The following is a 12,501-nucleotide window of genomic DNA, read 5'->3' as shown; positions in this document are numbered from 1 at the left end:
TTTTTTTTTTTCTTTTTGCAGTCTGGCCGCGCACATCCACATTGTGAGTGTAGATCAGCCCTCAGTCACGGCCCTGTGCTGCAGGGAGACCGGAGTGATGGAAGCAATAGTTAAGCCATTAAGGCAAACAATTGGCTCAAATTGAGAGGGAGAGCGAGAAAAGAAGAGGAAGAAGAAGAGAGAGGGGAGAGAGGGAGGGGAGATGGAGAGGCTATGGCAGGAGTGGATCCACTCAACGACTTAATCCGAGCCCCAGGACACTCTCCTGCTGAGCTTCACACACTTGGACAAACATCTACACACTCGCACTAAAGCTCCGTCTGCCTCCAATAACACCTTGTCAGTCTTGGCCACGGGGGCGGCGGGGGGAGGAAGAGGCGCTCATTCCTTTATGGTTAGAGAGTCACCTACTTCCAAGCACCTCGGGGGGAAAAAAAGACGGAGCGTGCAATCTGCACAAGACAGCTCTGTGAGCATTCGTACGCCTTATGGCCGCTGCTGTGAAGCTATTCATTGTCTTAGCGGGGCAGAGTGAGCGGCGGAGGGAGCACAGGGCGGACAGTGTCCCGGACGAGGGGAGGCGCTCCTCTGACACCGGCTATTGTGTCGTCTCCCCCGTGGACTCGCTCAATCCCCGCAAGCCTCGCATAAACAGGCAACAATGAGGGATTGTCTCCAGCCATTCCCCGTCTTTCCGCGCCTTTGCTCGGCTCGTGTCGTGTCAGAGGGCGAAGGCAATGATGTGCTGCCGCCTGAACCCGGCGACCGCCCGTCCGTCGTCGCCTATGCGTCCAAACGTCAGGCAGTGACAGCGGGCGCTTCCCGTCCCTACTCTCCCAACCCCTCGGGGCTCTCGGGGGGCCCAGGCGATTTATCGGACAGCTTAGCGAGGAGCGGTTATTCGCCCCGAGGACTGTTAGCACCGGTTTGGCTCGTTGACTCCTTCTCCGGCTCTGGCGTTTTTATTTGACATGTCCTTTAAGTCCTTTAAAGAATTGGGCGTTTCTGCCGAGCGCCTCGGCTCTTTCTGCAAAAGATGGATGGCCCGCGTTCAAAGGTCTGGATGTTTTTTCCCTCCCCCTTCCCAGCCTCCCTCCATATCTCTGCTTCCCCCTTCACTCCTTCTCCCTTTGCTGAGCTTTATAGGGTGGTATTAGTGTTGTCAGCTAACCAAGCTCGGGATTTGGCTTTGTTTTGTTTTTGCCTCTTAAGATAATGCTATTTCTCTCTCCTGCCGAGAATAACAAAAGGGAAAGTAGAGCAATAAAACAGCACAGCCATTGACTTTGGTTTCATTAAATTGGTTTTCAGCCATCTTAAATAGACCACAGGCCTTGATGGCAGTGATGTGTGTGACTGAGTGTGTGTTTGCAGCCATGTGATTGTCCTCAAAACACAGTCACGCTTTGCCTCCGTCAGGCCTCGCTGTTGAAAGCCTTTATTCGTCCCCCCGAAAAGGAAAAAAAAAAAGACGAAGCTGGAGTTAGCATTCCAAACGCGTGGACCGACGAGTGTGTTTTCTGAAGATAAGTGCCGTTGCTCCGCGGTGAAAAAAGGGGGTGAAAGCACTTCACCTCCGTTTCATATGCATTCCAGATGTGGAAATACAACCGGACCGATCGGCGTGTAAGCATCTGCGTCCCGTTTAAAGGGCCCCGAGGTTCACTGTACTGGTTCTGCAGCCTAATCCGCCGCACAAAACCTCGCATTAGCACGCCGCACGCCGCTTATCCGACACCCATTCAAAACGTTCTGCGGAGCGTCGCCGCTCTTCTCATGTCGACGAGTGCCGCGCCGAGGCGACGGCGGAGATACGCTTCGTATGTTGCCTTTGTTGTGCTTTAAAATAAGAAGAATCCAATCTCACCTCAGTCCTTCACTCTGGATTTACTGACATCCTGAATAGATCCATCGCTACATCAAAAAAAGAAAAAACACATCTGCGTTTATCGTGAGAGGGAAATGTCAGTTTTTCTGATGTGTCAGGTCAGTTTATATAGATATATATATATATAAAACGCCTGCTTCGGGGGATATCGCTGTGTAAAAGCTGAACTGAAAGCTGTCGGCTGTAAGGAGCCGCTAAGGCACCCGAGAGAATTTTATTAGTGTGGCTCTCGCTGAGGTTCAGTGTCCCTGTGATGGTCTAATGGCTGTTTTAGAGGCTTTTCCGCTCTGTTATGTATGAGAATCTGGGGGCGACTTCCTCTTTTTTCAAACCTATATTAATTTTCTTTAAGATACCGGTCCTGGCGACCTAATTTATAACACTTCTCCTTTCCCTACATCTCTCTCCAGTGTTCTGCTGGTTGTGAAATGTTCACTTAAACTGAAGGAGTGGCGTAAATGTAAGATCTTTAAACCGCTTTAACCCTCTGGGAGCTCGGCCATTTCCTCCCATGACTGCCGCCTCAGACATCATGCTATACAAAAAAATTACTGCGAGGCACAAGCAAGTAATGGATATAACGTCTTCAGCATGACCTGGGCTATTTAAATATGTATACTGCAAAGACAGTAATAGTCCCACAGAGGTTTAAACCCAATGGATTGACCGACAAATGAATTGCTGTGTGGTGGAAAGGGTTTATTTTATGCTTCTTGGTGCAAAGATGCACAGTGGTGATATGTGCAGAAATTCAACACCGAATCGTCGCCTCATGACCCTAAACAATTCAGAGAAGAGTTTGGAGAATTGCAGCTTTTATTTTACGGCACAAAAGTGCAGGGCAGCGCTGTTCTGCGAGTGAAAATGGAGTTTCGAGGTGCAGTTTCAGATTCGAACGGGTTTAGAGTAGTCGAACCTTATTAAGGAGATAAGGAGGAACGCTTTAACCCTTGTAAAGGCATTCAAAGTGTATTCACCAGCAGATAGCGACGACTGCGATTTTAACACGATCTGTGTCATTGAAGATGTGCTTCTAAGCTCCTAACCGTCCGCCTCTTGTCTTCCCCAACAGTAACGGCACGGCCGGAAAGATGAACGGGGCGCTGGAGCATTCGGACCAGCCAGACCCGGACGCCATCAAGATGTTCGTGGGCCAGATCCCGCGCTCCTGGTCGGAGAAGGAGCTGAAGGAGCTGTTTGAGCCGTACGGCGCCGTCTACCAGATCAACATCCTCCGAGACCGCAGCCAGAACCCTCCACAGAGCAAAGGTACAAACATGTCGTCATTTATACCTGCAGCTGGTAAACGTCCGGTCGTGTGGAGGGAGTTTGTTTCATCATTCTTTCTCTTTTGCATTTTCCCCACACATAAATAGACGTATACAAACATGCAGATATATGTCGATGTATCCGTGCAGGCAGAAAACACAACCTCGGTACTCTATGCTGACTTCTACCCACACAGAGGCAGAGTGAAGTGAGCGACAGTGGAGGCCCGTCCCACCTATTTAATGGCAGAACAAATGATATATGCGCAAAATTACATGAGCAAACACATATTTCGTGCACCATTTGAAGACAAAGACTCGCCCTGCCAGACTTACACAGTCAATTGTGCGAAACGGCATGATTTGCAGCTATTTTCTCCCATTCCCTTTCTCTTTCCCCTTGATGAATTCGTCAAGTGTGAGAGCAAACAATAGAGACAGCAGCAACGAACGGGCAGACAATAGCGTTGCCATATTAACAGGCATCAACCGGAGTGGGGGCTGATGACACTCCTGATGAGACATGGAGAGTGGGAGGAAAGTAAAGAGAGGACGCCAGGAAAGGGAGACGTGGCGCTTCCATCCAACTGTAAAGCAAATTTCAAGAGAAGTTTCAAAGTGTCACTTGAAACAAAAATGAATCGAGGGGGATGAAGCGAATAAAGCCGGTAAACACTCAGGAGCTGAATCAAGGAGTTGTAATTTTTGGGCAAGTTGATCTTCAACATGGGTGCCTTTAAATGCCTCGTGATGTTTTAGTGTTGCAGCAAATCCACAGAGCGTAGCTCCACATTAGCACGGCAATGCATTTAAACGCCACCAATTTAACATGTCGGATGCATTTTTAGGAAATCGGTGCTTTGCAGTCGTACTCTGTGCTGGAGTCTAAGTAGGAGGTCTGCTTGTTGTTTTGGTGAATAAAACTCATTACGTTTGACACCAGAGACAGGGTTCACGTCCTGGGTCCTATGTAATGTCTGGCTTTGGCTACTAAAACACAAATTATGGTTGGGGAAATATTGCGGTTTTGGTTAAATGTTGAGAAAGTCAATGCGTTCCATCTTGTGATTCAAATTGCTGTTGACATATTCAATTTAACGAAGGCCACCATCTTTCCTTAACCATTTCCAAGTGTTATAAATTGCCTAAAATTGAGTTACTAGTTCCCTCCGATTCCAATGGATCCCAGAAGTGTCTGCATGTCGACTGCAGTGGAAACTTGAAATGCAAAAGAAACCCAATTGTAAATATTTGTCCCAGGCCGCCTCATAGTTTAAACCGGTGATGTGTGCCAAAATATTCAGATCTGTTTATTATGAATGTTATGTTATTATGTTAATTGAATTGTAGTTTTGGGTGGAATTCAGTTTCCTAAAAAAAACAAATGAGCTAATGCCAGTCAGACCACATTGTGCCAGGACCATAATGACACCAAGACCAGAGTCTATCGAGACCAGAATGTTGACCTGGACCAAAGTATACAGAGACCAAGACAGGACCAAGACCAGACTGTACCAAGACCAAGAAAAGACCAAGATTAAAGTATACGGAGACCAGAACAAGACCAAACCCAAAGTATACCATGAAAGAGCTAGACCAAGACCAGAATATACTGACACCAAGACAAGACCAAGACCAGCGTTTACCAGTACCAGTATAATACTGAGACCAGAGTGAACCAAGACCAAAACCAGAGTTTATCGAGACCAGAGTGTTGACCAAGACCAAAGTATGCAGAGACCAAGACCAGACTGTACCAAGACCAAGACTAGACTTCACCGACACCAAGACAAGACCAAGATTAAAGGATACCGTCTAAGGACTAGACCAAGACCATAGTATACTGACACCGAGACCAAAATGTACTGTGTGTAATGACACCAAGACTAAACCAGAGTTAACCAAGACAACAGCAAGATTGGCGTATACCAACACCAAGACAAGCCCAAGACCAGATTGTACTGTGACTAAGACAAGACCAAGACCAGAGTGTACCAATAGCAAGACAGGCCCAAGACCTGAGTCTACTGACACCAAGACGAGACCATGACCAGAGTGTACATACAGCCTGTGGCACTGAAGCAGGTTGCTAATATTAGCTAGTTAGCATTGCAAAGACGTAGTTAAGCTTTCTTTATATTTATAAAATTTGCTGTTTTCTTTTGGATGCTGTTTTGCAGATGAACTCTTTGTGGTTAGCATAGCAAAGGTTCAGAAAAAACAGCCACGGTTTCTTGTTGGAATAATTACCTTAACAAATAAATCCGACAAGGCAGAGGCAGTTTAGTGACATTGTCCCCGCAGTTGTAGTACTGACTGGTCTTGAAATAAAATCCTGAGTCCTCTTTATTTGAGGCCGAGACAAGGGCGAGTACAACTGGTTAATTTAGCGATGAGACCTTCAGAAAGTGGCCTCGAGACCACGATCGACCTCGAGTACTCCAGCATTACCATTCTGTTTAATATGAATGTAATGTTTAGGAAGGACACGCAATATAGTGCAATGGGTGTCTTATGTGAGAAGCATGTGTGACGTTCATTTACGATCCTTTGCTGGAGTATTTATTCCCACTGAATTGTTCGTAGTTGTTTTGCACGATTCCGGTTTTCATAAAAAAATCCTCCTCGGACGAGCGTAAAACCCGTTTTGTCGGAGAGGCAGGTGAGGTCGTGAAAACACTCCGAATTATGACATCCTATTGAGTTTGTGTGTTTGAAGCTGAATTTAATTTTCGCTGGCAAAAAAGATGTGGCGTCCTTCACCCTCCTGCACCTACACACTCCACCTCAGTCTGCTTCTGTTTTTAGTGTTTCTCTCTCTCTGCTTTTTTTTTTTTTTCCTCTCTCTCTCTCTTTCCTGGCTTCCTCTCATTCTGCCTGAGTCATATGAGCTTATGAAAGCCTGGAGACAGCGTTCTGCCAAGACCCAAATCAACTCATTTTTTGCACACCAACACACTTGTCATGCGCTTTGTGTTTGTGTGTTCTTAGCCTTGAGATGACTCCTTCCCTCCCCACCAGTTCCTTCTTTTTCTATCTGCTGTTTCTGAGCGAGGGGTTGGGCCATAGTTCCCCTTTTTTCCCGTCCTTCATCTCCATCAAATCTCCTGCTTCCATCTTCACTACCCTTGAAATGAGTTGTTTTTCGTGGCTGATGAGTCAAGAGTATCACTCCAAAAAAAAAAAAAAAACACAGCTACCTATCATGCCTTTCATTTTTTTCTACTCAAAATGACAATTTCTCTCTATATGCCTCATTTTTCCGCCGTGCAGTCTCTCGTTCTGTGCTGTGAGGTGGAGTGTAATAAGAGGAAATGTAGCATTTGATTGGGCTCTTACTGGCCTTGTTATTCACAGGCTTTGAGCACTGTTGTTGTTTTCTCATAGTTAAGTAAGCCGCCTGGCCTCATCTGCACCCGTTCAGCCGAGGGGAGCCGCAACGGCCCCCTCGCCGGCTCCGCTGCTGAAATTTCACCAGTGTCAGGGAAACTGTGGCCTCCTTCTTCCCTCAGTGTGTTTATTTTAAATTAGCGACGGTGTTGTTTGAAAAGGATCTCGGCCCATTTGGGGCAAATGAACTCACTCCGGTGCCCCAGCGGTGACCCAGAGGCACTTCTCTTTTTTTCCCTTCTCTTTGTGAAACGGCGCTTTGGATTTAAACGAGTTTGTTAGTCCCAGTGAGACGCAAGGGGGGGAAAAAAAAAAAAGAAAAAAGTTTCAGCTACAAGCCAGTGCAACTTTTTCTCTTCTTCCCCCTTTTCCGTTTTGTTTGCGTCCTCATTAGCCGACACTTCGGCAACTGCTAGCCCAAAAAACAGAACATCAACAGCAAAAAGATGAAAACAGCGCGACGTGGTAAACATTAAATGGCAGCAGAAATTTGGAAATGCGAGATCGCTTCCAAATGAAATGCTCAACTCATAAATTTATGGAGGATACATGAGCCTGAAAAACAAGACGGAGTCTAGTTAGTCTGTAGATTTCCATTACGTAGCCTGATTAGGACACGAGTGTTCCTCTGTTTTTTTCTATCTCTGAATAATTGTACATTTGAAGGAACAACATACTTCATCAAGGAAGAACTTTGGTTTAAATGTTCACAATTAGCTCCAGTTTCTTACGTTGGAACTTTCAGCTGGAGTGATCAATACGTAAACGACTGATCTAACAATGGTTTAGCAAGATAACTTTGGGTTTAATGTTGGGTTCAAACTTCTTATCTCGGTGCATCCCCATGGTAGATTAGGCCAAACTTACTCTGCAGCAGGTTATATTTGAGATAACAGATGTACCTCCTTCTGTTCAATCAGTTGTCTTGGAAAATGGTGGCACCATCCTTAGAAGATCCCATGAAGCTTTTTGCATTGATAGTGAGCGATGACAAAAGTTTTTAGAGACCGTCTTCATGGAACAAACCATGTAGGATCCAACAGCAGAAGACTGCAACTGGTCAAGGATGTAAAGGAGGCAGAACAATGGTGCTCCGAGTCTAACCAATCAGTATTTATCTCCTCTAGCAGTTTCTCAGGGACGTTCTGAAGTGCCGACCCTGGAGTAGATCTTCTCCCCAGAAAACAGCCCTGAAGGTTCTATGTGGTGGTTCTTGCCCCTAAAAGCGGCCTTCAGATTCTAGCAGTGGGAACCGGTCTATAGATTCTCAGTGGTGGGAACTGCAACTATTCCTTGCTTTATTTTTTTAATTATTTTTTTTCCTTTCTCCCTGTTGGCTGCAAACAGTCGTATTGTCAAGTTAAATTACCGTCATTTATACGGCGCATTTAAAGCAGCAGCCGCTGCGCCAAAGTGCTTTCCAGCGGGAAAGCGAGACTGGCGTTACAAATTAGCCCCCAACAGTTATATTATATGATGTAATATTGAGGTTAAGGTTCTACGGTGTTATTTGTCGTGTAAATTTACCCGAGTAATTTAAACGTTAGAGGTTAAAACCCTATAAAAAGGATGTGAAATACGACTTTACTGGACTGTAGTGACGTCTAAGACCATACAGCATGAGTAATTATGGAGATTAAGTTGACTAATTTAGAGCTAAAGTTATGACTCTAGATCCAGTGTGGTGCCAGAACCACCCCTCATAGATTCAGAAACCCTGAGTTGACCTGAAAGTGTTCGGCTTAGTGAAGCCAGATAACGAGAAGATATCCTCAATATGTTGAACTTCCTTCATAACAGGCCTCAGGTTGTTCCAAGTGAAAATGAGCCCAGACAGGAAGTAAAATCTCTAGTTTCTGACTTGTGTTCTCGTGTTTCTGCTTCGTATTTGCGTCTCTAAAGTGCCTTTAGTGAAGTTTGCAGTTCAGTTTAATCCATAATCCGGTAACTTAATTCCACTTTTTTTTTTTTTTACCAACATTTCCAGTTTGTTGTAAAACATCCCTTCAAAATGGCAATCAAGCTCGGGCGCAAGTCGGACCGGGATGAATAAATTAATGATTAATTACAGCACGTCGCAGATAAAACCCGAGTCTTAATGCTCGCTCGGAGCTCTGGCTGAAAATGTAGTTTTTTTTGCACATCAAACCGGGCGAGTGGATATCTGTGGATCAGTGTAATCCTGCTGTCTTATTATTGTCACCATCTCGCGCCACATGACGGCGGTGAGTGCCGTTTAAGAGGCTGCTTCAGCCTGACAAAAATAAAATTCCTCGGGCAAACACGAGTCATTTTCTGAATATTTTTGGCTTAAAAAAAAAAAAAAACAAAGCACGCCTCACTCCGAATATCGTACCAGCTTCCAGAAATACATATTGCGAATACTTGAAATGGTCTCGTTAAGTCTGTTTAGCGCAGCACGGAGGCCAAAACTTAATCAATCGCAGAGTGTAATTTGAGAGTCAGTTCCCAGATTATTTTTTTGTCTTTGGTCCCAGAGCATTAAATCGTGTCACTTTCTGTGCGTCATGCAGAATCCATTTTGTAGTTTGACCCAGGTGTGTGCATTTGGGCTGTGTGTGTGTGTTTATGCTGACTAGGACAGTCTGGGGAATATCGCGGGCGCTACTGTTGGTTTAATGTGTTCGGAGTTAATAACCAGATGAGTGGATGAGCGGAGGAAGGAGGGGAGCGAGTGAGAAATGGAGCAATTTGGCATTTTGTGCTGAAAGAGAGAGATCGAGATGGAGGGAGAGATAAAAGAGGGAATGAGACAAAGAGAGCCAGAGGGGTAAACAGAAAATGGTCCTCTTGCTAAAACACAACCCTGAGCGCCATGACGGGTTGGTTGCGGCGCGTACGTCTGTGTTTTGGCAGCGGGGATGCGCTGTGTCATTTATCTTAATGATACAGCGAAGCCCACGTGAGCCGAGCAGACACATGCTCTTAAATCCACAGACGTTTAATGTCTTCATTAAGTGGCCGAGCGACGGGACTCGGCGAGTGACGCGGCCTGGAAATAATTCAAAATATACGAGAGAAAAAAAAGAGGCCACAAGGGGGTTTGAATCATGTTGAGCCGAGTGGAAAAAGGGTCGTTATTATCATCATGGTGAAGATAAAATATCGTTTTTTAATGAGATTCGATGAAGTGGCGTCAAGTCTGACCTGCAAGCAGCACAAAGGCAGAACCAGGCCTGAGCTTGTTTTTCTATTCAATCTCAGAGAAACACAACTTGTACGATGCGCTGCTTGTAGTTTTAAAGGGGTCGAGGCTGGAGTGGGTGAAAGTGCAGATTTACTCATCTGGAGTTCATTGGCATTAATTCTGTTGCCTGCTTTCTGGTTAATATGCTGCGTGCATGAAGCTTTCAGCGGTGTTTACGCTCGCCCAAGATTACTCACCGCTCCGTTGTTTAGATCTTTAAACAAAAATACCAGATAGAAGTTGTCAGAATCTCTCAGATTTAAAGGAACAGCGCGACACTTTTGTTGAATATCTTGTCTGCATGGTAAATATCCAGCACAACAAGAGGCTGGTCTGCTTAACAAGAGCCCTCAAACGGCATATGTTTGCTGACAGGGCAGCTGTAACAATAGAAGTCTGGTTTTTGACCCATCCATCCACCCCGACCTCCACCCCATGCTGATTTTATTGCTCTATTATCACGTCACTTCTCTTCCTTTTGCTGCATTTATCTTGTCTTTTTTTTGACTTGTCATAGCAGGAGAAGCAGTTGACAACATTAATCACGGCTCCTCTATTGTCCCGTGGCAATGAATCACAATAGGAGCCTTTGTTAATGCTCTGGTGGGTTTTTTTTTTCTGCCGTTACATGTCAGGATTTCAGCTATGAAAAAGATCTATTATGACAGATAGACAGCTTTAAAGGAAGTAAGGCGACATTGTATGAGTGTAATAGGGTGGAGGTTGGGGTGGATGGATGGGTCGAAAACCAACAGGAGACAACAAGGTGCTCATTATCGCAAATTTTAAAGCGAGCCTTGATATTTTTCTAGTCTAACTTAGTAGTTTTTGTGACTAAGCTGAGGAAAAACTTAACCTGTCACCCATTTCGGATGTTGTTACCCAATAAGATACCATCATTCCCAATCATGTGGACCAGTATGAACCTCCGCCACCTTTCAGTGGGCTCAGTAGGTGGTTATCAGCCCATTTAATGCTTATGTAAAGGAACAAACACCCACGTTGGCACAAGTTGGTGTTGGCATCAGGGCAGGTTGATATTTTGCATTTCTACGAATACACAAGGGTGATATTTGTCATTATCAATAGATATATGCATAATTTTCAGTGTCAGGATTATTTTTTGAACATCACTCGTAAGCTTCAGTTGTTCAGCCAACTTTTCTTTACAGTTTCAACCGTACAGTCCTGAAACAATAGTTTTATCTGACTCCGTTCACGTGGAATCAACGGTTCTGTCATTTTCCCGAGCCCTCGCCAAAACCCAGAACTCTCCGACACGTTCCCACGTCTGCTTTCTGCCCCAGCGACAAAAGCGATTCGACCTACAGCCAAAAAACATTACGACTGAGACGACGGAGACAAAAAAGGGGGCCACCTGTAGAAATATCAAACCATCAAATCGGAGAGAAGAGACGACGCGCCGCCACCCACACGGCTTGACTGACAGCTGATCTCTGGGGGGAGGCGGCAGCCACAAGACAGCCACGAGTGTTTAGCAGCGAAGATACAGACACAGAAGGATGCTGCAGATTTCCTCTTTAAGTGCGTCAATGAATGCTGCTCGCCTTGCGACGGTTTCACATAAACCACCTTGGAAGTACAAACAAAACACAGATTTTTTTATTTATTTTTTTTTGTCAGAAATGTTCGATCTGCACACCTGAAACAGGTCGTTTTATCTCCTCTAGCTTGAAATATTATCTCATGGCTACATTCCTGCTCATGTATGAATCCTTCCACCAAAATATGACTCAAAATAAGTTTTTATCTGGATTCAGAACATCTCCTCAAGGCAAAATGTAAATCTAATTCGATGCAAACATCTCAATTTCTCTGCTTTGCAATGTTCCCTAAATGCTTCACATGCATGCTAACGTAGAAGCTTCTAGTCTCCACTCAGTTTCTATAGTTTGCACCTTTTATAAACCACCTTGAAACAAACATCCTGAAAGGAAATTTCTCTGAGATAAATGTTCGATCTGCACACCTGAAACAGGTCGTTTTATCTCCTCTAGCTTGAAATATTATCTCATGGCTACATTCCTGCTCATGTATGAATCCCTGCACCAAATATGACTCAATTTATCTGCTTATTTATACAGAACAATGCTCCCTAAACGCCTTGCATGCATGCTAAGCTAGAAGCTAGCTAGATGGCTGTGCACAGAGAAGCTTCTAGTCTCCACTCAGTTACTGCAAAGTAAACGTTTGATCTGCACACCTGAAATAGATCAGTTTATCTCCTCTAACTTCAAATGTCATCTTGATGGCTTAAAAAACAGAAAACACACAAATCCAGTTCGTTGTTTTTACAGAGGCAGATTAGAACATTGGATTTTCGCTCAAAATCTAAGGTCACAAATATTTATCTTGATTATTTCTAACGACGGAGAAGCCTCTAGTCTCCACACAGGTTTTGCAATGCAGAAGTTTACGAAGGTTTTAGACCAAATTCTTTTCTAAAAAGTGAAAAACGGTGTTCGAAACCTCAGTTGCAGTTGTTTGAACATGCATAAAAAACACCTTGACAGTACAAACAATCAACCCGGGAGGGAAGTTTTCTCGATAAATGTTCAAACGAAACACCTGAGATACTGGCTGAACAACTGAAATCACACAAATCCAATGAAGAGTTTTGACATCATTTCAAGCCTGGTCGGATCAAAATCTGAGATTCACAGATTTTAGTTCACTTACACATTTAAATAGGCAGCACCGTTGAGCCACATTCCTGCAAACGTGTT

The 12,501-nt window shown here is 44.6% G+C and overlaps 1 protein-coding gene across 1 annotated transcript in view; it reads left to right on the top strand.

Annotated features, from left to right (window-relative positions):
* The first annotated feature begins 892 nt into the window (after nucleotides 1-892).
* Nucleotides 893-12,501, top strand: part of LOC103370671 (CUGBP Elav-like family member 2) — a 124,368-nt gene continuing 112,759 nt past the window's right edge. The window contains exons 1-2 of the mRNA XM_008299800.1: nucleotides 893-1,057; nucleotides 2,961-3,157. Of these exons, the coding sequence (XP_008298022.1) occupies nucleotides 972-1,057; nucleotides 2,961-3,157 (283 nt within the window). The 5' untranslated portion in view covers nucleotides 893-971. The remainder of the gene's footprint in view (nucleotides 1,058-2,960; nucleotides 3,158-12,501) is intronic.

The sequence above is a fragment of the Stegastes partitus genome, unplaced genomic scaffold, assembly GCF_000690725.1.
Source record: "Stegastes partitus isolate 25-593 unplaced genomic scaffold, Stegastes_partitus-1.0.2 Scaffold1464, whole genome shotgun sequence".
Lineage (NCBI taxonomy): Eukaryota > Metazoa > Chordata > Actinopteri > Pomacentridae > Stegastes > Stegastes partitus.
Note: the sequence above shows the minus strand (reverse complement) of the source record. Positions and strands in the feature narration are given on the sequence as shown.